We start from the raw sequence: 26,140 nt of genomic DNA on the forward strand, positions 1-26,140 counted from the left end.
AAAGGTGTTAATTGGACATGGCGAGGAGAACAGGAGAAGGAAGGTGAGAATTGGTCGAGAGAGGGGGTGGCTCTGTGAATGTAGACCTGGAGGAAAGGAGACAGAGGGAAAGGAGAAATAGGGGAAGCGGTGGGCGGGATGGGCTAACAGAAACCGGAAAAGTTGATGTTAATTCCACCCTCCAATCTGAGGGTGGTCTCAGTCCGGCCATGCACGAGACTGTGACGGATGCGTTAGCAAGGGAAAGGGGCGGAGAATTGAAAATGGTGGCCGCTGGGAGATCCACACTGTCGCGGCGGACAGAGCCGAGGTGCTCAACGAAGCGATCTTCCCGTCTGCGCCCAGTCTCTCTGATGTAAAGGAATCCCGGAAGCGGTAGGTGACCCCCTGCAGATTCACAAGTGAAATGTCGCTTCACTTGGAAGGACTGTTTGGGGCCCCAAACGGTGGTGAGGGAGGAGGTATGGGTGCAAGTGGAGCATCTCCTGCGGTCGCAGGGGTATGTGCCGGGAGGGGGAGGGGGGTGCGATTGGTGGGGAGGGAGGAGTGGTCGAGGGAATCACAGAGGAAGCAGTCCCTGTGAGGAAGTCCCAAAAAGAATGGAAAGGGGTAGATGTGTCTCCAAAGGGGCAGCACGGTTGACGTAGCGGTGAGTGCAACGCTGTTGCAGCACCAGCGATTGGGGTTCGAATCCCATGCTGTCCGTAAGGAGTGTTTGTATGTTCTACCTGTATCTGGGTGGGACTCCAGTGGCTCAATTTTCCTCCCACCATTTGAATTGTACCAGGGGTTGTAGGTCAATTGGGTGTAATTGGGCAACACGGATTCATGGGCCGAAGGGGCCTGTTACCGTGCTGGGGGAATTAATACCTCATGGTGTTGAAATAGCCTCTTGCTGACACTTCCCATTTTGTTCCCCAAGGTAAGATTGTGAAGCGGTTGCCACGGAAACTGGATGTGTTGGAGGGGGAGAACACGGCCTTCTGCGTGGATCTGGATGAGGACAATGTGGAGGTCCGCTGGTACAAGGACGGGGAGCCGCTGAGCGAGTCCCACAAGACCATCATCAAGTCCTTCGGGAAGACTCACATCCTGGTCTTCGTCAACGTCAGTGCGGAGGACGCGGGTGTCATCACCTTTGCAATCAGCGACTCCAAGTCGTCCTCCCAGCTCCGAGTGAAACGTGAGTCGCCCACAAGCTTGACCTGCGCTCGCTGGGAAAGGGGAGGGGTTCCCCTCCCCCCCAACCGGCCCGCTGTTCCCCAGGGCCTGACGTCTCTGCATGGGCTCAGCTGTCAGCACCCAATGCAACAGACTGTTGCACCCTTCCACCCCTGCAGCCCCAGTGACCGTCACAGACAAGAGGCCATTTGGCCCATCTGGTCCTTCCTGGCTTTTCAAATTGGAATGCCTTGCCAGGGATAGTGGTGGAGGCTGGTACATAGGAGTATTTAAAATCTCTTAGACAGGCACGTGGAGAGGGTTACGGGTGTGAGGGAGGGAGGGGTTAGATTGTTGACTAGGCTTATATCGGTCGGCACAACATCATGGACTGAAGGGCCTGTACTGTTCTGGAATGTTATAATCTTCTGACTGAACACATGCAACCACATGAAACTTTTCTCCAGACCAAGGTACACCTATGTCATACATAGCACATATTAATCACATATCAACATAAATATCTAATGTAAAATAAATGTACTTAAATATTTTGAAATAATTTACTTAAATCACATTTTAATTTAGGGAGTCAGCCCAGTAACAATTAATCTACTGGGCTGTGGCTCAGACACCCCTCTACTCCATCCCTTCCCCCTGCCTCAGGAGTGTTGGCTCTGCATGAAAAGAGCCATCCCACTCCAGTCGCACTCCCTTCTCCCCTGTTCCCTCCGACCCGCACGTTTTGGAGGGTGGGTCGTAAACCAGAAGGCCCGGAGGAAACCCACACAGGTCACGGGGAGAACATATAAGCCCTTTAACAGAGAGCGGGGGATTTGAGCTCAGGTCACTGGCTCTGTTACAGCATCGCACTGGCCGCTACACTAACTGCGCCGCTCAACGGGACATGTCACACTTATTACCTCGTGGAAGGAGGGCATTCAGCCATGGAATCCATGCTGGCTCAGGGTGAACTACCTCACCAGTCCCTCCTCCCTTCCACTGGGTAGTTCTTGCTCACGTGCCCATGAATTTTCCTTTGTCGTTCACTCAACAAAGGGGCGTTGAACTGAATTGAGGGGTATGCTAAGATACAGCAGTGTGTGCTATCCAGTTAAATCAACCCATTCTTATACACAAGCAAGTGCAGGGTAAAGTGTGAAAGAGGAAAATGTTCAGTTAAAATAGCGCAAGGACAGAATTTTACCAAGCGAGAGTTTGGTAACAGCGGGCAAGAACCTGGAAGTCGGGGTTGACAAACTCAATTTATCTTCTGCTTCATGGAAGAGGGGAGAAGGGAGTGAGACTGGATGGGTCTTTTAACGTATAGCCAACATTCCTTTTTTTAAAAAACTTTATTAATGAATATATATATAAGATACATAACGAACAAAACAAACAATCCCCCCTGCAAAAATAAAAGCAAAACTACATATCCCCACCCCCCCTCCCCACCTCACTTCTAAGTCCCCTCCCCCCAAAAAACTCCCTCTACTGAAGGAGAGAAATAAAAACATTTATCAATTATTTATTCGTTGCCGTGGAATGTGCCAAACCTTTACATTTTAAAAAGAAACACAAAAGGTTATAAATATTATAATACTTCCAAACCCATATATTTCAGATAGGGAGACCACATCTTCACATAAAAGGGGTAATTATTTTGTAAATTATGTTATCTTTTCCAAACCAATGCAAGATTTCAATACATTTTGCCAACGATTCATATTTAAATCCACATAATTTTCCACGTCATCGCAATACTCTTCTTGGCCACTGGTAATGCTAACCGAATAAACTCAATTTGAGATTTATCCATTCTTAAAAACCCACTGTTAAAAGTTGTAGTATAACCGATTAAAAAAAAATCAGTGGATCTAACATTAAAGTAGCCTCAAATAAATCCTCCAAAACTCTTTAATTCTTATCCAAAAAGACTTGACTTTATCACATAACCAGGCAGAGTGAAAAAAAGTACCAGTTTGAGTCCCACAACGAAAACATAAATCCGACGAATGACTAAATCCATATCTTTTAACTTTTCTGGCATTAAATACAACTGATGCAAAAAATTATATAGCCAACATTCCTGAGGCGGGGGAAGACTTGGAGGGGAGGAGTGTAATCTTCTGAGCCAAATTCATAAGCTTCTGTGGTTTCTTGCGAGGAAGTTCTCGTCCCACGCAGCGACACATCTGGGCCATGCTGAATTTATTTAAGAAATAAAGACTCTGGTGCACTTTCCTGGCCAAAACCTTGATGTGGTGACCAGGACGCATTGTTGGGGATAAAAGCTAATTTCCTACAGTTAACAAACCTTCCAGAATGGGTTTGACATAAGGGAGGAATCCCTTATGACATAAGGGAGGAATCTAGAGCCCACATGTTCCCAAGCCGAGCATGCAAACTCCACACAATCAGCGCTACAGTTCAGGTTTGAAATTGGGTCTCTGGAACTGTGAGGCAGTGGTACCAGCATAATGGGTGAGGGATGACCATTCGCCAGGACAGGGGGAAGAGTCCATACCTCTGTCTATATTCTGAAGTGGAGAGAATGGATAGGTTCAAGTTCTTAGGAATAAATATCTCCAGTTTCCTGATCTGGGACAACCAGGTTGATGCTGTGGCCAGGAAAACACCAGCACCTTGACTTTCACAGAAGACTCAGGAAGTTCGGCATGCCCGCTCCGTCCCTCAACAGCTCCTATGGGGGAGGGGGGGCCATCGAGAGCATACTTGCTGGGGGCACCACGACATGGGACAGGAACTCATCTACTCGAGGTCAGGAGAGGCTGCAGAAGGTGGTGGGCGCAAACTCCCCTCCCCTTCCACGGACTCCACCTACACCTCCCAGAGCCTGGGAAAGGCAGCTGACCTAATGTGGGTCCCATCACACCCTGGACACACTCTCTTCTCCCTCCTCCCACCAGGGAGAAGGCTCAAGTGTGTGAAAGTGCGTACCAGAAAACCAACATATTTATTTTGTTTAAATTTTTACATATGAATGCAATGTGCAATATGTGTGTGTGTGTGTGTATGTATGTGTGTGTATATGTGTGTGTGTGTGTGTGTGCGTGTGTGTATGTGTGTGTGTGTGTGTGTGTGTGTGCTTCGCGCATGCATCGTGGTCTGGGGAAATGCTGTTTTGTCTGGTATATGTTAAGTCTGGTGATTATAAATTCATACTTAAAGGCAGCTATCGGGCTCCTGAATGAACCCCACACCAGTGCTCTCATGTTGCCCTTGCTATGTTGCTAATCTTTAAATTTTTTGTAACCCAATACTTTATAATTTGTAGACTTTACAAAGTAATGAGGGGTATAGATAGAGCAGGCTTTTCCCACTGAGGTCGGGTGAGACTGGAACTAGAGGACGTGGATGCATTTAAAACCATAAGACATAGGAGCAGAAATAGGTCATTCAGCCCATTGAGTCTATTCCACCATTTAATCATGAGCTGACCCATTTCCCCACTCAGCCCCACCACCCAGCCTTCTCCTCATAACCTTTGATGCCCTGGTTAATCAAGAACCTGTCAATCTGTGCCTTAAACACACCCAATGACCGGCCTCCACAACCACCCGTGGCAACAAATTCCACAGATTCTCCTCCCTCTGGCTGAAGAAATTCCTCCGCATCTCTGTTCTAAGTGGATGCCCTTCAATCCTGAAGTTATGCCCTCTTGTCCCGGACTCTCCCACCGTGAGCAACAACCTTTCTACATCTACTCTGTCCACGTCTTTCAATATTCAAAATATTTCAGTGAGATCCCCCCCCCCCCCCCCCCCACTCATTCTTCTAAATCCCAATGAGTCCAGGCCAAGAGCTGTCAAACACTCCTCATATGATAACCCTTTCATTTCCGGAATGATCTTTTATGTTTTTTACGCAGCCACTGGGTTCCGGGAAATTATATCCAATTTTCTTTGTAAAAAGATCATAATGGGAACTCCCATTCCGAAATTTTACCTGCATGACTCAAGGATATTTTCATGGATTGCCTGCAATCGAAACTGAATAGGATGTAAATACTGCACTTCAGGTACTCTGTCTAAATTCGCAGTGTGATACGGATATTTGGAGTTTTGGTTGTCCCTGTGTGAAAGCCTCTCCCAGAAGGTAGGGAGACACTTCAGAACAAAAAAAATCATATGTGAACCTCCTCTGAACCTTCTCCAGTGTCAGTAGGGGAGAGATTGATAGGTTCTTGATTAGCCAGGATTAGCCAGTTATGGGGAGAAGGACGGGCAGTGGGGCTGAGTGGGGAAATGGATCTGGTCATGGTGGTGCAGACTTGATGGGCTGAATGGCCTATTTCTGCTCCTATGTCTTATGGTCTTATGGATTGAGGAGGAAAAGTGAGATGTTTAAGAGAACACCAAGGGGAACTTCTTCACACAGAGAGTGATGGGTGGGGGTGTGTAACGAGCTGCCAGCTGAGGTGGTGAACGTGGGCTCAATTTTAAGATTTTAGAAACATTTGGACTGGTACATGGATGGGAGGGGTATGGAGGCCTATGGACTGGGTGCAGATCAATGGGGAAAATAGATGGGCCAAAGAGCCTGTTTCTGTGTTGTAGTGTTTTCTAGGCCGATGGTTATCATGGCTGTAAGAGTATTAGAAATAACTTGGTAGACTGTGCGCTGAAGAACCATCCTCACTGTGATCAATGGGGGTCAGGAAATGGTACTGAGGCCAATTCCTGGTGGTACTGAATGATGGAGCAGGTTCGATGGGCTGAATGGTTCCCCCTGACCTGACATTGTTTCCTGTGACTTGTAGCCAGGAGACGGGCAGCTCCCGGTGCCCCGGAGAATGCACGGATGAGCTGCGAGAGACCCAACGCCGCCTCCCTGGCGTGGGATCCTCCTCCAGACTGCGGCAGCACTGGGGCCGCCGGTTACGTGGTGGAGCGGCAGGAGGTAGGCGCCGAGGAATGGGTCCAGTGCCTGACCACCCGCACCGGCTCGGCAGTGGAGATCCTGGGGGACAGTGTCCCTGCTGAGGGACGTTACCGGTTCCGCATCTGTTCTATCAACGAGTACGGCAGGGGTGGGCAGGCCGAGTTTCCCGGGGCTGTGCATCTCGGTGAGTGAGGTGTGGGGAGGGGTGGGAGGAGGTGTGTAGGTAGGAGTGAGGGGATGGGGAGAGGTGGGAGGTGGCATGTAGGGAGGGGTGGGAGGTGGCATGTAGGGAGGGGTGAGGGGATGGGGAGGGGTGGATAGTGGGGTGAAGGGAGGAGTGGGAGGTGGGGTGTAGGGAGGGTGATGGGATGGGGAGAGATGGGAGATGGGGTGTAGGGGGTGAGGGGGAGTGATGGGAGGTGGAGTGAGGGGTTGGGATGTAGGAGTGAGTGGGAGGGGTTGGAGGTGGGGTGGTGGATGGGAAGGGTGGGTGGGGAGTAAGGGGTGAGGGTGAGGGGTTGGAGGTGGGATGTATGGGATGTGGGGGAGGGGTTGCAAGTGGGGTGTAGTGGTGAAGGGGAGGGGTGGGAGGTGGGGTGTATTGGGTGAGGGTGAGAGGTGGGTGAAGGGAATGGTGTGGGGATGGGGGTGTGAGTGAGGATTGGGGAAATTGGGTTGGCTCAGGGAGGGGACACAGCTCAATCCCAGGGGTGGGCATAATTTGGGAGATGTATTTGAGGAAGAAACAGAGGGCTATAACAGGTCCTCTTTCTCACCTCCCTTGGGCTTGCAGAACCTGTCCTCACCCACAATAACTTCTCCGTGGACTCATCGCACTTTCTCCAGGTAAAAGGGGTAGCCCTGGGTTCCCACATGGGCCCCAGGTATGCCTGCCTTTAAGTTGGCAATGTGGAACAATCCATGCTCCAAACCGACACAGGCCAAGGCCCCTCAACTCTTCCTTTGCTACATCCTTATTTTGATGCTGCCTCATGGACCATGACTTCATCCATTTTGCTGCCACCTTCCACCCTGACCTAAACTCACTGAACCATCTCCAGCAACTCTCCCTTTCCTTAATCTCTCTTTCTCCATCTCGGGAGACCACCTCTCCATAGACATCTTATATAAAGCTACCAACTATCTCAACTACACTTCTTCCCACCATCCGTTCCATTCTCTCCATTCCTCTGTCTCTGTCGCATCTGCGCCCACGATGAGGACGTCCATGACAGATCATCAGAGATGTCCTTCTTCTTCAAACAACGTGGCTTCCCCTCTACCACCATCAACTTGGTGCTCATCTATATTTTGTTCATGAATCTGGGCCAATTCAATCTTAGCCCAAATGGGAGAGGAAGCCATATCAAACATCTTATCAATAAATTTCAACTGGGACGCCTCATAATAATTCTGAAAATGTGGCAATTGAAGCCCCCCTAAAGCATATTTCCATGTTAATTTTTGCAACGATACTCTGGATAATTTACCATTCCATAAAAAATAAGCGTATTGATTTATTCATTTCATTAAAAAGTCCTTTGGAAACTTTATAAGGAATAGATTGAAAGCGATACTGTATACAGCTGGATTCACTTCTTGCAAGAGGAGCGTTCCCCTGCCTTGGCTGCCATTCCCACTGTCTATGAGTAGATGAACAAAATATATAATATCTAAAAAAACCTACCCTTACCTGTACCTACCTGCAGAATCCTTTTAGTTCCTCGAATAGGGTGGCCCTTTCTGGGTTCTGCTAGCCCATTCCCCGTTCTCCCTCTCTTCCCTATTTCTCCGTCTCCTTTCCTCCAGCTCTCTGCCCCCGTCCTACTTCATTCACAGAATTATTCCCTCCCCTGATCATTTCTCCTTGCCCTCCCACCCATACCCATCTATGATCTCTTGCTGAATGGCCTGTACTCCTCCCCCTGCCCCCTCCCCCCCTTCTTTTTTCTCCCACCTTTTTACTCTGGCATCTGCCTATTTCCGGTTATACCTGACAAAGGGCCCAGGCCCGTCACGATGGTCACCCTTTACTTCCCGCGGACGCCACGTGACCTGTTGAGTTTCTCCATCACATTTATGCCCCAGTGCCTGTGGACCTTCTTGGTTAACTGTAACACTCCCTCCCACTCTCCTTCCAGTGCCAGCGGCAAAGATACTCACTCACCTGAATGATGCCACAGTTTGTCAGGACGGGGATGCGGAGTTCACCATCGAGCTGTCTGCCGTGGTCATCGGGACCTGGCACATGATGGGAAAGCAGATCCAGGAAGACGAGCGGTTCCGGGTCCAGCAGTCGAGGACCCAGCATTTCCTTCGCATCCGACAGGTTCGACTGCAGGAGAATGAGGCGGAGATAACTTTTGTGGCCCACGGCGTGAGGGATTCCGCCATTCTGTTTGTGAAAGGTAAGGCCAGAGGTCAAGCCTCTGCATCGTCTCTCCCACACAGTCGTGAGAAAAGGCCATTCAGCCCCTCCAGTCTACTCAACAGATGCAGCAAGAGGCTGTTCAGCCCATCTAGCAGATTCAACAGTAACCATGAGGCCATTCAGCCTATCTAGTCAATTCTACAGGGGTAGCAAGATGATGTTCAACCCCGCTAGTCAATGCTACAAAATGAGGCCATTCAGCCCCTCTTATCCCTTTTACAGAAATGAAGAGGCTGTTCAGCCCACAAGACATAGGAGTGGAATTAGGCCATTTGGCCCATCAAGTCAGCCTTGACCCTCCATCATGGATGATTTACTATCCTTTTCAACCTCATTCTCCTCCATTCTCTGCGTAACCCTTAATTCTCTTCCTGATCAAGAACATATCTACCTCCATCTTAAATTTACCCCACAGCCATCCACAGCAATGAATTCCACAGATTCACCTCCTCACTCCATCTCTGTTCTAAAGGGATGTTTTTGTATTCTGAGGCTGTGCTCTCTGGTCCCGACTCCCCCCACCACAGAAAACATCCTCTCCACGTCCACTCTATCCAGGCCATTCGGCATTCGATAGGTTTCAATGAGATCCCACCCTCATTCTTCTAAACCCCACGAGAACAATCCTTGAGTCATCAAACACTCCTCACATGATAACCATTCGTTCTGAGGATCATTCTTAGGAAGCTCCTCTGGACCCTCTCCAATGCCAACACATCCTTCCTTTGATAAGGAAGCCCATATCGCAAGCGGAAGGGCCTGTTCCTGTGCTGTCCATTCTCTATCCAATGCAGACAGAACTGAAGGTGAGGATGGATCCTGTATCTTTAGCTCCATCCGCACTACCACCTTGCCATCGTGTCACTGAGGCTGATTGGGAACTAACCAAAGCACAACGTGCAGCCGGAACCATGACCTGCCTCATCTCATACCCTCAGCAAGCAGAGAAGTCTAGTTTATTGTCATCTGATTGCACAAGTCCAACCCGATGAAACAGCGTTCTCCGGTCCTCTGTTCAAAACACACAGACACACAACCAGACATAACACATACAGACATACATCACATACGCAGGACAAGTATTCATCTAGAGCAGTGGTTCTCAACCTTTTTCTTCTCACTCACATCCCACTTTAAGTAATCCCTATGTCATCAGTGCTCTGTGATTAGTAAGGGATTGCTTAAGGTGGGATGTGAGTGGGAAGGGAACATTGGCCCATTTCCTTTGGAGTTGTGAGGCCCTGCACATAGCGAGTCAATGAGGGACGATTAAAACAGTGGTTTTAAAACCTTTTTCTTTTCACCTTAAGCAACCCCTTATTAATCCCAGAGCACCGATGGCATAGGGATTACTTAAAGTGGGATGTGAGAGGAAAAAATTTAAAAACCATTGATCTATAAAAACAAAAAAATGAATATTGTGTCGTGAGAATGAGAGTCTCGGAGGGTGAGTGTGAGCTGTTCCTTTAGTCATTCACAGTTCTCACTGCCTGTGGGAAGAAGCTGTTCCTCAGCCTGGTGGCGCCGGCTCTGATCCTCCTGGATCTCTTCCCCGACGGGAGCAGCTGGAAGATGCTGTGTGCGGGGTGGAAGGAGTCCTCAGTGATTTTGAGCACCCTGTTCAGACAACGATCCCGGTAGAGCCAGAGAACTCCACAGTACTCAAACAGGAATTTGACCCATCTAATCTATGCTGAACTCTTTCTTTTCTTTTCTTTGGCTTGGCTTCACGGATGAAGATTTATGGAGGGGTAAATGTCCACGTCAGCTGCAGGCTCGTTTGTGGCTGACAAGTCCGATGCAGGACAGGCAGACACGGTTGCAGCGGTTGCAAGGGAAAATTTGTTGGTTGGGGTTGGGTGTTGGGCTTTTCCTCCTTTGTCTTTTGTCAGTGAGGTGGGCTCTGCGGTCTTCTTCAAAGGAGGTTGCTGCCCGCCAAACTGTGAGGCGCCAAGATGCACGGTTGGAGGCGAGATCAGCCCACTGGCGGTGGTCAATGTGGCAGGCACCAAGAGATTTCTTTAGGCAGTCCTTGTACCTTTTCTTTGGTGCACCTCTGTCACAGTGGCCAGTGGAGAGCTCGCCATATAACACGATCTTGGGAAGGCGATGGTCCTCCATTCTGGAGACGTGACCCACCCAGCGCAGCTGGACCTTCAGCAGCGTGGACTCGATGCTGTCAACCTCTGCCATCTCGAGTACTTCGACGTTAGGGATGAAAGCGCACCAATGAATGTTGAGGATGGAGCGGAGACAACGCTGGTGGAAGCGTTCTAGGAGCCGTAGGTGATGCCGGTAGAGGACCCATGATTCGGAGCCGAACAGGAGTGTGGGTATGACAGCGGCTCTGTATACGCTTATCTTTGTGGGGTTTTTCAGTTGGTTGTTTTTCCAGACTCTTTTGTGTAGTCTTCCAAAGGCGCTATTTGCCTTGGCGAGTCTGTTGTCTATCTCGTTGTCGATCCTTGCATCTGATAAAATGGTGCAGCCGAGATAGGTAAACTGGTTGACCGTTTTGAGTTTTGTGTGCCCGATGGCCATGAAAGACCTCAACAATGAAGACGCTGTTTACATCCGGTACTGCACGGATGGCAGTCTCTTCAATCTGAGGCGCCTGCAAGCTCACACCAAGACACAAGAGAAACTTGTCCGTGAACTACTCTTTGCAGACGATGCCGCTTTAGTTGCCCATTCAGAGCCAGCTCTTCAGCGCTTGACGTCCTGCTTTGCGGAAACTGCCAAAATGTTTGGCCTGGAAGTCAGCCTGAAGAAAACTGAGGTCCTCCATCAGCCAGCTCCCCACCATGACTACCAGCCCCCCCACATCTCCATCGGGCACACAAAACTCAAAACGATGCTGAACTATCATTCTAATAAACACACAGTAAAGAGAAACTCAGCAGGTCTTGCAGCATCCATAAGAGGTAAAGATATATTACCGACATTTCAGGCCTGAGCTCTTCTTCAGAGAATCAATGAAAAAAGTCAGGTGTCTGAATGAAAGGCCGGGGAGAGAAAGGGAGAAGAATGAGAGGGGGAGGGGTCCAGACCAACAGAGGAAAGGTGTTAGATATGATGAGAGGAAAGGTGAGAATTGATTTTGACCCCTGAGAAAGGAGACGGAGGGAGAAGGGGGGGAGAAAGAGAGAGATGAAAGGAGACAGGGGAAGAAGAAGGAGGTTTCAATTGGTCCCACTGACCTAGTCCATACCCCTCCCATTCATGTACCTCTCCAAATTTTTCTTTAATGCTAAAATTGAGCCCGCATTCACCACTTCAGCTGGTAGCTCGTTCCACATTCCAGCAACTCTTTAAATTTAAAAAAAGTGTACACATCCAGCACGGTGACAGGCCCTTCTGGCGCATGAGCCCGTGCCACCCAATTGATTTACAACCCCCGGTACGTTTTGAACGGTGGAGCCCCCAGGGAAAACCCATCCAGACAATGTACAAACTCCTTACAGACAACGCGGGATTCGAACCCCGGTCCCAATCACTGGCACTGTAACGGCGTTGCGCTGACCGCTATGTTAACCAGCCGACTCTGTGTGAAGAAGTTCAAGTTCAAATTTATTATCGTCTGACTGTGTACGTATATATAAAACCTGTCAAAACCGACCTTAGTACATGAACAAAACACAGGAAATAATGCTCACATCAATAATCAAAATAACTCTATGGTCATGAGCCGCATCACATCCGTGGTCCCATAAGGTTATAAGAGAGTTCAGAAATCCCGATTGGAGAATGGGATGTAGCAGGCGTAACTGGACGTAACAAATGGAACAGCTTCCCGCACTCAACACGTGTATTCCATGTCCCTTGGAATACAGTACTGTCTGTGAACAGTATCTTGGCTATTTAGTCAATATAGGTGCACGGCAGTATCCAATATAGCTTTACTGTATATAACATGGTGTTCGCACCACGTCCACATCGCATAACGCCCAATTTCACAGAACGTACCATGGACGTTAAACTGCGCATGACTGTATCTACATATTTGGGATGATTTTCCCCCTCATGTTCCCCTAAACATCTCACCTTTGACCCTCAACCCCTGTCTGGCTCTTATCTCACCTAACCTCAGTGGAATAAGTCTACCTGCACGCACTCTGTCTGTCCCCCTCATAATTTTAAACATCATATCTCCCCTCATTCTTCTACGCTCCAAGGAATAAAGTCCTAACCTGTTTAATCTTTCCCTGTAACTCAGTTCCTCAAGTTCAGGGCAACATCCCAGTAAATCTTCTTTGCACTCTTTCTATTTTACTAGTATATTTAGCAAACACTGATAGTATTCGCAGAACGCACACTGATACTATTCCCAGCAAAACGCTGACAGATAAGTCGCCGATGGTGAGAGAACTCCAAGGTCACTTTGATAGGTTCCAGCCACTCTGCGCTCTCTTTCACAAGGAAACTGTATTTGTTTGCTTCTGATCTCCAACAACTTAAATTGTTTCAACCAAGGCTCCAGCTCTCCCTGAGACCCAATGTGGAAACTGTGAGAAGTGGGAGCAGGGGAAGGCCACTCAGCCCACTGAGGTGCTGCTCACTGAGTATCATTGTTGCTGGACTTACTTTAAACTCAGCTTCACTCTCCTACCTGTTCCCATAGACCTTGACCATCCCCTCCCAAGGACCAAGAAACTGCCTCTCTTGGCTGATATTACTCTGGACCAATGTAGATGGAGCATCCTTCTGTGTCTGCCCCTGGGAGTGTGTGATGAGACGGTGTGGAGGGATGTTATTCACCAGCTAATTATCTTTTTTCCAGTAATACAGTAAATGAAGAAAAGGGAACAAAACTGAAAATACAATATCGCACATGTATCTATGCCAAGATAAAACTTCAAACAGTATAAGCTTGTCCCCCCTCCACTGCACTGGGGGTGAAGACAGAAAAGGCATCAGAAAAATAAACATATATATTAAAGAAACTCCATCGAACCTACTATATTAAAGAAATCTAACCAAAAAAAATGTCTGAGCTTTCTTATCCTGAGGGCTACATGTATTTTGTAGCTTTTGATTCATGCCGTGAATCAGGAAACAAAGGTAAGTCTATCTCTCATCTGGAAGATGAGAACATCTCATCGCATCAAAAACACTGACATCGAATGAAAATAAGACATAAAAGGTCGCTGTGTATCCTCAAATTTCTCCGATGAATCAAATACATGATATCGTGTTTTTTTTCTGAACTTTTTCCAACTGTTTGTCAGGTGGAACCACGACCCAATCCAATAACTGCTCTTTTTAGGGTTATCGACTCAGACATAGGGAGTTTTTCTGAACCTGTGCAACGGGTTGTGGCCCTCTCTACATTGTTGGCTAGAAGAGCCATCTTATTCAACTAGGAACATCCGCTGTTATCTTGTGTCTTTGTGTTTCAGCTGCTCCGTTGAGGATCTCACTGAGCCCAGGAACCGAGAGGGAGCTGTGCGTCGCAGCATCGGAGTCGATCGTGCTGAGCTGTGAGGTGTCCAGCGCCGATGCCCCCATCTCCTGGTGCAAGGACGGCCAAGAGATCGAATCAAGTGACCGGATGACTCTCCAGTCCTGCGGCCAGCTCCGGCAGCTCGTCATCCACTCCAGCCTGCCCTCGGATTCCGGACAGTACACCTGCGATGCCATCGATGATGCCATGACATTCTGCGTCACTGTAACGGGTATGACTTCCTTCCGTCTGAGATCAAGCGGGGTTACATCCCCCACCCCCTTCCCCACCAGAGCAGGGATATTGTGCTCAGAGGCAATCATGGCCTCTGGTTGAGGCAGGAGGGTCAATAACTGGGGAACCACAGTGAGTCAGTTGAGTCAGTGGCATCGGAGACCTGGTTCGGCCTTGACCTCCGCCGCTGCCTACGTGGAATTGACTCCCAGTGGCTTCATAGGTTTTCCCCGGATGCTCCGGTTTTCTCCCATATCCCAAAGACATGCGGGTCAGTGGGTTAATTGGCCTACTGCATATTTCCCTGAGTGTGTGGGTGAGTGGTGGTAGAACCTTGGGGATCCAGGGAGAATGGGATCTGAGCTCAACGTCCGCAATAAAATGAAAAGAATAGGCTTGGGTTGTGAACGTAACAGATCACGTGGGCTGGGTGTGATGGTTAAGTGGTCATTGCTCCAGTCAGGGATCGGCTTTCAATGAACAAACTCAGCAGGTCCCCACAGCATCTATTGGAGGCCTGTGACTCATGGTGTGCTTCAGGGATCACTGCTGGGACCATTGTTGTGTAACTGAAGCAACATTTCACTTGTGAACCTGCAGGAGTCATCTACTGCTTCCTGTGCTCCCGCTCTACATTGGAGAGACTGGACACAGACTGGGAGATCACTTTGTTGAACGCTTCAGCTCTGTCCGCCGCAATAGCGTGGATCTCCCACTGGCCACCCATTTCAATCCTCCATCTCATTCCCTTGCCAACATACCTGTCCATGGTCTCATGTACTGCCAGACTGAGACCAGACCATCTCATCTTCTGACTGGGCACCCTCCAACCGGATGGGATTAATAATGACTTCTCTGGGTTTTGTTAAACCCTCTCCCCCACTTCCCACCACTTTCTTCCCCCATAGTCTCTCCGTTCCCTGTCTCGTTTTGCACAGACATGATATATTCTACCTCGTCGCTTATCACAATTAACACTCATTATTGGTCTGGATTCTTCCCCCTTGTTTGAATTACGAGACTTTCTGAGATTTCCTGCTTCTGCCTTTCCTGATTTTCCCTTGAAGAAGGTGGTCAGGCCCGAAACATCGGCAACGTATCATTGTTTCCTATGGACGCTGAAAAGACCGGCTGAGTTCCTCCAGCATTTCGGTCACAGCATCTGCATCCCATCATGTTCCCTCATTGTTGTTTGTTGTCTCTATCAATGATCTGGATGATAATGTGGTAAATGGGATCAGCAAGTTTGCAGATGACACTAAGATTGGAGACGCTGTGGATAATGAGGAAGGTTTTCAAAGCTTGCAGAGGGATCTGGACCAGCTGGAAAAATAGGCTGAAAAATGGCCGATGGAGTTTAATGCAGACAAGTGTGAAGTGTTGCATTTTGGAAGGACAAACCAAGAAAGGATGTACACGGTAAATGGTCGGGCACTGAGGAGTGCAATAGAATAGTGGGATCTGGGAATACAGATACATAATTCCCTGAAAGTGGCGTCACGAACTTGTGGGCCGAAATGGCTCGTTACCATGCTGTATGTCCAAATTATTTTTTTATAAAAATTAAAAATCTGGAGGTGCCAAGTGACTTGGGAGCCCTCATGTAGGATATCCTAAAGGTGAACCTCCAGGTTGAGTCGGTGGTGAAGAAGGCGAATGCGATGTTGGCGTTCATATCTAGAGGGATAGCATAAAAGAGCAGGGATGGGATGTTGAGGCTTTAAAGGCACTAATGGGGCCTTACTTGGAGTACAGGGTACAGTTTTTGGCTCCTTATTTAAGAAAGAATGTGGTGGCATTGGAGAGGGTTTAGAGAAGATTCATAAGAATGATTCCTGGAATGAAGGGATTAGCACATGAGGAACGTTTGACGGCTCTTGGACTGGACTCCTTGGAGTTCAGAAGAATGAGGGGGGCCCTCACAGAAGCATTTTGAATGTTGAAAGACTGGTCAAAGTAGATGCAGCAAAGCTGTTCCCCATGGTAGGGGAGTCAAAGACAAGAGGCCACAACTTCAGGACTGAAGGGCGCCATTTAAAACAGAGATGAAGAGGAATTTCTTCAGCCAGAGAGCAGTGAACCTCTGGAATTTGCTGCCACGGGCAGCTGTGGAGGCCAGGCCATTGGGTGTATTAAGGCAGAGATTGATAGATATCTGAATAGTCAGGGTATCAAAGGTTATGGGGTGAAGGCAGGGGAGTGGGGCTGAGTGGGAGAATGGATCAGCTCATGATGGAAAGGCAGAGTGGGCACGATAGGCCGAATGGCCTACTTCTGTTGCTACATCTTATGGATTCTGTCATCCTTCTTGCAGTGCCGTGACAATACTCTAAGTGTGGGCTAATTACCCCTTGACCCCTTGTGATACTACAGATTCTATCACCAACGTGATATGTACATATGTACAGATGGTCGTGTAGGATGACTGTGATTGGCTGAGAGTGTAGCGCCACCTACTGGCAGGTCTTAAAGGATTGCTCCTAGCCAGACCAGGTCATTCTGGACTGGTCAACCTAGTTAATAAAAACCTTGGTTTGGATCAACGAGCCTTTGATTCTTGTGACGCGCTCTACACCCCCTTAGCCACAAGGCCAAATCTAACCTACTCTTAAATATTGACAAGGAACTGGCCTCAACTACTTCCTGTGGCAAAGAATTCCACAGATCCACCACTCTCTGAGAGAAGAAATTTTTCCTCATCTTAGTCCTAAAAAACTTCCCCCTTATCCTTAAACTGTGACCCCTGGTTCTTGTTTTTCCCAGCCTTGGAAACCACCTTCCTGCTTCTAGTTTGTTTAAACCCTTAAGAATGTTATATGTTTCTATAAGATCCCCCCTCATTCTTCTAAATTTCAGAGAACACAAGCCTTGTCTATCCAACAGTACAGCAGGCAACTGTGGCAATCAGGCAAATGCTGAAGGGTGTAAGCACCGCGCGCTTCAGTAGTTGAGGCCCGGTGATGCACGCACGCATGCGCCGACGTCACTGGAACAATCAGGTCAGCCATTTTCATGTTCAGGCCGCTGGTGGACACGACCTGGTTAAATTTAACTGGGTTCCCTGACTACCTCTGAGGTAGGGCAGGGACCCAGTTGGATCTGGTCCATAGCTGCCGTGTAAAATGGGGTTAATGGGGGAAATTGCCCGGTTAGTGCCCCTCTCGTGCAGTAGCTCGAAAGCGCATAATGTCTATCTCAGTTGTGTCTGCTCTTGTAATGTTACATCAGACACTTACCATTTACATTTACATTCCATGCATACCCTTCCTTGCAAGTGAATCACGTGCTTGGAGGAATTTAGCCCTGGATTTAATCTCTTTCAATGGGACAAGGATAGTGAGCGATGAGAGGTACAATCAACACCCAGAAGGAGGGAGGAACCTTGGCGTGAAGAGACTGTCGAGGTTTATTGTGCTGTCCAAGGTTAGGAATTTTTAAATGACCTGGTAACAGGTCATTTTGGTCCACGAACCCGTGTGGCCCAATTTCCACCCAATTAACCTACAAACTCCGGTACATTTTGAATGGTGGGAGGAATCCCAGAGCTCCCCCACCCCAGGGGAAAGCCACGCAGACACGGGGAGAATGTACTATCAGACAGCGCAGGATTCGAGCCCCCATTCCTGATCACTGGTGCTGTAGAGATGATGAGCTAACCGCCATGCCAGCTGTGCCTCCCACTTGGAAGAGGAGAGTCGAGTTGCCAGAGAGTTGAGAAGACGCGCAGTGCATGAGACCAGGTACGGACCACAGACGAACCACAGACGGACCACAGACGGACCACAGACAGACCACGCAGGCAAGGGAATGCAGCAGGGAATTGAAATAGGTGACCACCCTAATGGTGTGGGCAGGGCCGTTTCTGTGGGCCGACTCAGTTGGCTCATGCTGCGTCTGGACATCCTCCAACAGGAAGGAAATGACATTGACTTCCTTCAGTTTCCATCAGCCCTTCTATTCTGATGTTTCCTTTAGCTCTCTCTCTCTCTCTCTCTCTCTCTCTCTCTCTCTCACTGACTTCCCTTTTCTGTCTGTCTCCTCTCCCCCAGCTCTGCATTCACAGGGCCACCCCCTCCCTGATCACTTCTCACCTCCCGTCCTCCTCTCCATGTCCAAAGATCACCTTTTGTCTGTGGGTCTGCGCCCCTCCCCGGCCAGTTCTTCCCTCCTCCCCCAGCCGTTTAATTCAGGCACCTGCCTGCTATTTATTCACATCTTGAGGAAGGGCTCAGACCTGAGACGTCGGGAATATACCTTAACCTAACCCTAATGTGGACACTGTGAGATTGGCTGAGTTCCACCAGCATTTATTGCATTTTCCCTCTTAATGAACATGATCGTCAAATGAACCAGTGATAAAGTCACACAGCACAGAACAGGCCCTTCGGCCCAACTCATCTGTGCTGGCCACTTTGGTATTCTGCACTGGTCCTATTTGCCTGCATTTCATCCATAACCTTCCAAACCCTTCTTATCCATTAATCTATTTAAATGTTGGAACGTTGGAATTTACCATCTTCCACAGTTCCCTCTGGCAGCACGTTCCATATGCGGACCACCCTCTGCGTGGGAAAATTGCCCCCTCAGAACCCTCTTAAATCTCTCCCCTCTCACCTCTGCCTATTAGTTTGACTACCCTTTATTCACACCCATATAACCATTTACAGCCATCTTCTCCCACCTTGTCTCACTGACCCGCATTTGACCCATAACCCTCCACACCTCTCCCATCCATATACCTATCCAACCTTTCTTTGAACATCGATCTCACTTCTACCACTGCTGCCGGAAGTTCATTCCATACCCCCTCATGTTTCCCCTTTTATTCTCAATCCATGCCCTTCTGTTTGAATCTCCCCCACTCTCAGTGGAAAAAAGGCTGTCCATATTGACTCTATCCGTCCCCCTTCTAATTTTAAATACCTCTATCAAATCATCCTTCAATCTTCTATGCTCCAGGGAATAAAGTCCCAGCCTGCTCAACCATTCCCTGTAACTCAAACCCTAGTAACATTCTCGTAAACCTCCTCTGCCCTCTCTCTTTATACAGTTTATATCCTTCCTGTAATTTGGCGACAGAAACTGCCCACAATATTCCAAATTTGGCCTCACCAATGCCTTATACAATTTCAACATAACATCCCGACTCCTGTATTCAATTCGCTGATTTATGAAGCCAACATACTATATACCTTCTTCACCTCCCTATCCACGTGATTCAACTTTCAGGGAATTTATGTACCATGACTCCTAAAGTCCTTTGTTCCACCCTCTGCGTGGGAAAGTTGCCCTCTCAGGACCCTCTTAAATCTCTCCTCTCTCACCTCTGCCTATTAGTTTGACTACCCTTTATAAACCTCTGTAAGATCAGTCCTCAGCCTACAGATACTCCCATCGAGGAAGAGATTAGAGCCAGAGAAATGGCCTGTTCCCACGGGCAGCGAGAACGCTGAACGACTGATGAACTGCTCACAATTAACCCTCTGAGACTCTACTATTTATTTAACAATATTTTATAGATGTATATTTTTTATAGATATGTATTGTTCGTCTGTATATGTGTTATGTCCATATGTGTTTTGGACCGAGGACTGGAGAATGCATTTTTGTCAGGTAGTACTTGTGCAAACGATGACAAATAAACTCAAACTTGAACAATCTCTCCCTATAACTCAAGCCTTCCAGTCCGAGTGAAGATCCAGAAGGGGAAAGAACTTTAGAGCTTCTCTAACACACAGTTGTGCTGCCTGATAGGGCAGTCAGAGCAGGTTCAATGGGAGCATCCCACAGGGAACTGATATGCTCAGCACGGTAGCAGTTAGTGCAATGCCTTCATAACACCAGTAATCTGTGTCCGCGTGGGTTTTCCCCTGAAATGTAATGGGGATTGTAGGCCAATTGGGTGTTAATTGGGAAGCAATGATTCATGGGCCGAAATGGCCTGTTACCCTGCTGTATGTCTAAATTTAAAATGTAAACACCCTGCAGGTGCTAAAGTCTGAGAGGAAGTAAGTGGACAGGCTGAGTGAATTGATAAAGGCAGACAAGTGTGAGGTGCTGCATTTTGGAAGGACAAACCAAGATAGAACATACATGGTAAATGGTTGGGCCCTGAGGAGTGCAGTAGAACAGAGGAATCTGGGAATACAGATACTTAATTCCCTGAAAGTGGTGTCACAGGTGGACAGGGTTGTAAGGAGAGCTTTTGGCATCTTGGCCTTCATAAATCAAAGTATTGAGTTCAGGAGTTAGGATGTTATGGTAAAGTTGTATCAGACATTGGTGAGGCCAAAGTTGTAGGATTGTGTCCAGTTTTGATCACCGAACTACAGGAAGGATATCAGCAAGATTGAAAGAGGTCAGAGAAGATTTACTAGGATGTGGCCCAACTTCAGGAACTGAGTTACAGGGAAAGATTAAACAGGTTAGGACTTTATTCCCTGGAGCGTAGAAGAATGAGGGGAGATTTGATCGAGGTATTTAAAATGATGAGGGGGAAGGACAGTGTAAATGTAGGTTGGCTTTTTCCACTGAGGCAAACCAGAGGACATGGGTTAAGGGGAAAAGTTTAGGGGAAACATGTGGGGGAACTTCTTCACACAGAGTGGTGGGGGTGTGGAACGAGCTGCAAACTGAAATGGTGAATGTGGGTCAATTTTAACATTTAAGAGGAATTTGGGCAGATACATGGATGGGAGGGGTGTGGTCTGGGTGCAAATCAGTGGGACTAGGCAAGAAAAATGGTTCAGCACAGACTAGAAGGGCCGAAGGGGCCTGCATCTGTGCTACAGTGTTCTATGGTTCCCTTGAATTAAAATAAAAAATAAATAAATACATAAGATCATTAAGAAATATTCACAGTTATCCTAGAGCAAAAAAAGTGACTTGCATTAGTGCAGACAGTCCTTTTGTGGTGCTGGAACGGTCCCCACTTAGGGTAACAAAGGGAAGGTTCAAGAGCCTGATGGCTGTTGGAAAGAAACCGTTCTTGAACTGAGAGGTGCTGGTCCTGAGGATTCTGCACCTTCTGCCTGAAGGGAGCAGTGAGAAGAGGTTCTATGACATCTGTACAAAGTGAAGGGAGGAAAGTTTAGGGCTACGTTTTTGATGTAGAGACTGGCGGGCGCCAGGAATGCATGGTGGTGGAGGCCGGTGCAATAGGGAAATTTAAAAGGCCCTTGGACAGCCACATGAATGTAAGAAAAATAGTGGGTTATGGGTGTGAGGGAGGGAGGGTCAGATTGTGATGGGGTCGGTTTATATGGGTTGGCACAACATTGTGGGCTGAAGGGCCTGTACTTTGCAGGAGTGCTCGATGTTCTATATGTTTGATGTTCTCCGAGTTTCTGGAGACATGCTCACCATGATATACATTTGTGTGGCCTCCAGAGGAACGGTGAAAAAAAAGCTCACCTCACCAATATTGTCCATGACTAATTTCTGAGATGCTTCTTCTATGGTTATGACTAAGGTGACGGGGGCCCTTTATGGCAGCAGGAGGCAGGAATCAAACCTGCTCTCCCATTAAACCGTGATTTCTTAAAATGTAATACAGCATGGCAGAAGGCGCTTCCGGCCCACGAAACGGTAGCATGGTTGGGATAGTGGTTAGCTCAACACTTTTACAGCGCCAGCGACCGGGTCAGGGGCTTGAATCCCACGCTGACTGTAAGGAATTTGTACGTTCTCCCCGTGACTGCATGGGTTTTCCCCGGGGGCTCCGGTTTCCTCCCACCATTCCAAACATACTGGGGGTGCAGGTCAATTGGGTGTAATTGGGCAGGATGGGCTCGTAGACCAAAAAGGCCAGTGTATGTCTAAATTTAAATTTATAAATTGAGAAACCCATGCCACCCAATTAAACTACCAACCCCATCCGAATTTGGAATGTGTCGGGGTGCCAGAGCACCTGGAGATGTCCACGCAGGTCACAGGGAGAATGTATAGACAGCGTTGCCACGGGTGGTGGTGGAGGCTGGTACAGTAGGGACATTTAAAAGACTCTTAGACACATGGATGTAAGAAAAATAGAGTTACGGGTGTGAGAGGAAGGGAAGGGTTAGATTGTTGTGGAGTAGGTTTACAATATTGTGGGCTGAAGGACCTAGAATGTTCATTGTTCTATAAGACATTTGGGGTAAACAAAGGCAAAAAGGATTAACTTGGAGACAACATAGTCAGCACGGATGCATTGGGCTGAAGGGCCTGGTTTGTGCAGTTCTCAGACTGAATCTGTCTCCTCCTCATCAGACCCGCCGGTGAGAATCGTGAACACGGCTGACGACAGCAAGGCGGCTTACCTGAAGTCCGACCGAATCGTCCTCTCCTGCGAGTTGTCCCGCCCCAACGCAGAGGTGAAGTGGTACAAAGATGGGCTGGAGGTGGAGGGGAGCGCCAACATCGCGATGGTTTCACATGGAGTCCACAGGAGCCTGATTGTGCAGAGCGCTGGGACGGAAGATTCCGGAGAGTATGTGTGTGACGCTGGAGATGACTCCATCTTCTACGACATCTCTGTGAGAGGTTAGCGGCCAACTTAAGATTGGTTACCGCTCTCCTGAAACCCATGGAATCTCTTGGAATGGAGAGGTGACGCGGTAGCGCAGTGGGTAATGCTGTCTCACAGCTCCAAAGACTGAGTTCAATACCGACCTCGGTGCTTTCTGGGTGGAGTTTGCATGTTTTCCCCATGGACCGTGGGGAGTTTCCCTTAATGTGCAGGTCGGTGGGTCAGTTGTCTGCTGTAAATTGCACCCCCTAGTGTGGGGATGAGGGTGTGGAATAGAACATAGAAAAGCACAAGAACAGGCCCTTTGGCCCACCTGTCTGTGCTATACACGATAGTCAAACCAAACTAAAATATGCACTCGATAGGTGCCCTACACACTGGGGGAAACTGATGAGAATATGGGTAGAATATAATTGGATTAATGCAAATAGGTGGCGATGGGCAGCATGGAATCGATGGGCTGAATGGTCTCTCTCCATGCTGCAGACAAGCCTTTCTCAACGGGGACCCTACAGCACATTTAAGTAAAGTCTGGTTTTCTTTTCACCTCATGCAGGTGGGCAGCACGGTTGGTATAGCGGTTAGCACAACACCTTTCCAGCGCCAGCCATCAGGACCGGGATTTGAATCCCATGCTGTCAGCGAAGAGTTTGCACGTTCTCCCCATGTCTGCATGGGTTTTCCCCGGGTGTGCCAGTCTTCTCAAAACTTTCTTCAATAAATAGGTTAATTGTGTGTAAATTGGGCAGCACGGGCCCGTGCGCCGAAATGGCCTGAACGCTCATTATCTGCTAGAAGATCCTAAAGAACTGGCAACTGCATCCACAGTGACAGGCAAGGTGGAGAAATAAGACCATAAGACATAGGAACAGAAACAGGCCATTCAGCCCATCGAGTCTGCCCCGCCATTCCATCATGACATGATCCATTTCCCCACTTAGCCCCACTGCCCGGCCTTCTCCCCATAACCTTTGATACCCTGGCTAATCAAGAACCTGCCAATCTCTGCTTTGGCTAGCACGCTCAGGGTAATGCTGTTACGGCGCAAGCGAACCTGATTCGAATCTTACGATGTCTGTAAGGAGTTTGCGCGTCCTCCCCATGCCTGCCTAGGTTTTCTCTGGGTGCGCCAGTTTTCTTCCCCCCCCCCTTCAAAATGTACAGGGTTGGAGGTCAATTTTGCACCATGGGCATGTGGGCCAGGAGACCCTGTTCCTGTGCTGTACGTTCTCGTGATCTATTTGCTGTTTTGTGTGATCGTGCTGTGCAGACATTTTAGCCCCCGCCCACCATTATCCTGCTTCAAAACAGGGCTGAATTGCTGTCAACTTCCCTGGAACAGACTGAGGGGACAAAGGGGAGCGAGCAACGCCAATGGAAGATGTTAGATTTGTCAGTGTTAGATTTAGACGTACAGCACGGTAACAGGGCGACTTCAGCCCACAAGCCCCATGCTGCCCAATTACACCCTGTGATGATACAACCACCGGATTGTCTGCGATTGCCTGCTCCTGTCTGCATTTCTATCTGCCGACTGCAGGGGAAGACCCACTGTACCTGCAGGGTGGTAAACTTGGAGGCTGGCTCCACCTACTCCCTGTCAATCACCGGCCTCCTTGGGCAGGAGTAGAGCACATGGAGTCAGGAAGAATACAGAACCTGGTGTGTAGGTTTTAATCTAATTAAGGCCGTAGTACAGCCTCTCATTGTTAATGATTGTTTGTCCGCACTGCAGTGGATCGCACACCCAATGAACGTACAACCCCACCCCGGTACATTTTTAAGGGTGGGAGGAAACCAGAGCCCCCAGAGAAAACCCACGCAGACACAGGGAGAACATACAAACTCCTCACAGACAGCGAGGGATTCGAACCCCGGTCCTGATCGTTGGCTCTGTAAAGGCGTGGCCAACAACACCTTTCCATTGCCAGCTGTAAATGCTTGTACGATTAAAATGAACAAGTCTCAAGAAAACAAATGATGGAACTGCAATGGTTAATTTGCCCAGTTGAATATTTCGGGGACAAATCCTGTTGTGTAAGGTTCGATGGGCTGAATGGCTTCATGACTGGATAGCAGGTTCGAGGGACTAAAGAGTTTCTGACCCTTTCATTCCAGAACCCCAAGCAACTCTGGAACCCACAGAGGGTGGGGTTCGGACGAAGTACCTGTGTGCTGAGACTGTTGTGCTCAGCTGTGAGGTGTCCCTGTCTGATGCAGAGGTGACATGGTACAAGGATGGAGGGGAACTGCAGGAGATGCCAGGCATGAAGATGGAGGCTGAGGGAGTTCACAGACGGCTGGTCATTCCCCACTGCTCCAAGAGCGACAGTGGGGTGTACGTCTGTGAGACCACAGGTGACTCACTCACCTTCACGATCACTGTGACAGGTAAGAGGGCTGCAGAGGTACAGAGTTCCACTTCACTCTGTGACTGACCCTGGGAGCATGTGATGGGACGGTGTGGAGGGAGTTTCACTCTCGGTCTGACCCCGGGAGTGTGTGATGGGACGGTGTGGAGGGAGCATCACTCTGGGTCTGACCCCGGGAATGTGTGATGGGATGGTGTGGAGGGAGCTTCACTCTGTGTCTGACCCTGGGAGTGTGTGATGGGACGGTGTGGAGGGAGCTTCACTCTGGGTCTGACCCCGGGAGTGTGTGATGGGACGGTGTGGAGGGAGTTTCACTCTGTGTCTGGCCCTGGGAGTGTGTGATGGGACGGTGTGGAGGGAGCTTCACTCTGGGTCTGACCCCGGGAATGTGTGATGGGATGGTGTGGAGGGAGCTTCACTCTGGGTCTGACCCCGGGAGTGTGTGATGGGATGGTGTGGAGGGAGTTTCACTCTGTGTCTGGCCCTGGGAGTGTGTGATGGGACGGTGTGGAGGGAGCTTCACTCTGGGTCTGACCCCAGGAATGTGTGATGGGATGGTGTGGAGGGAGCTTCACTCTGGGTCTGACCCCGGGAGTGTGTGATGGGACGGTGTGGAGGGAGTTTCACTCTCGGTCTGACCCCGGGAGTGTGTGATGGGACGGTGTGGAGGGAGCTTCACTCTGGGTCTGACCCCGGGAGTGTGTGATGGGACGGTGTGGAGGGAGTTTCACTCTGTGTCTGGCCCTGGGAGTGTGTGATGGGTCGGTGAGGAGGGAGCTTCACTCTGGGTCTGACCCCGGGAGTGTGTGATGGGACGGTGTGGAGGGAGTTTCACTCTGTGTCTGGCCCTGGGAGTGTGTGATGGGTCGGTGAGGAGGGAGCTTCGCTCTGTGTCTGACCCTGGCAGTGTGCGATGGGACGGTGTGGAGAGCGCTTCACTCGTGGATTCCACAATATGAGAAGACAGAAAGGTGAAGAAAGAAACAAGTTAATCCAGTAGGGGTGGGAATTAAGAATTTTTTATTTGATCTTGATGTTCCCAATAATTGGATATAAAATATTTGTCTTCCATCTTTTTCATTCTC

General features: G+C 48.8%; 1 protein-coding gene across 5 annotated transcripts in view; it reads left to right on the forward strand.

Moving 5' to 3' along the window:
• The window catches only part of obsl1a (obscurin like cytoskeletal adaptor 1a), a 100,673-nt gene that overhangs the window by 13,551 nt on the left and 60,982 nt on the right, over nt 1-26,140 (forward strand). For 4 of the 5 annotated variants that reach the window (XM_069935993.1, XM_069935994.1, XM_069935995.1 and 1 more), the window contains 6 exons: nt 923-1,183; nt 5,945-6,250; nt 8,208-8,474; nt 13,897-14,172; nt 22,425-22,697; nt 24,802-25,074. In XM_069935993.1, coding sequence (XP_069792094.1) covers nt 923-1,183; nt 5,945-6,250; nt 8,208-8,474; nt 13,897-14,172; nt 22,425-22,697; nt 24,802-25,074 — 1,656 coding nt within the window. The remainder of the gene's footprint in view (nt 1-922; nt 1,184-5,944; nt 6,251-8,207; nt 8,475-13,896; nt 14,173-22,424; nt 22,698-24,801; nt 25,075-26,140) is intronic. The other variant, XM_069935999.1, reaches the window with a different exon arrangement.

Source organism: Narcine bancroftii, chromosome 4 (genome assembly GCF_036971445.1).
Source record: "Narcine bancroftii isolate sNarBan1 chromosome 4, sNarBan1.hap1, whole genome shotgun sequence".
Taxonomy (NCBI): Eukaryota; Metazoa; Chordata; class Chondrichthyes; order Torpediniformes; family Narcinidae; genus Narcine; species Narcine bancroftii.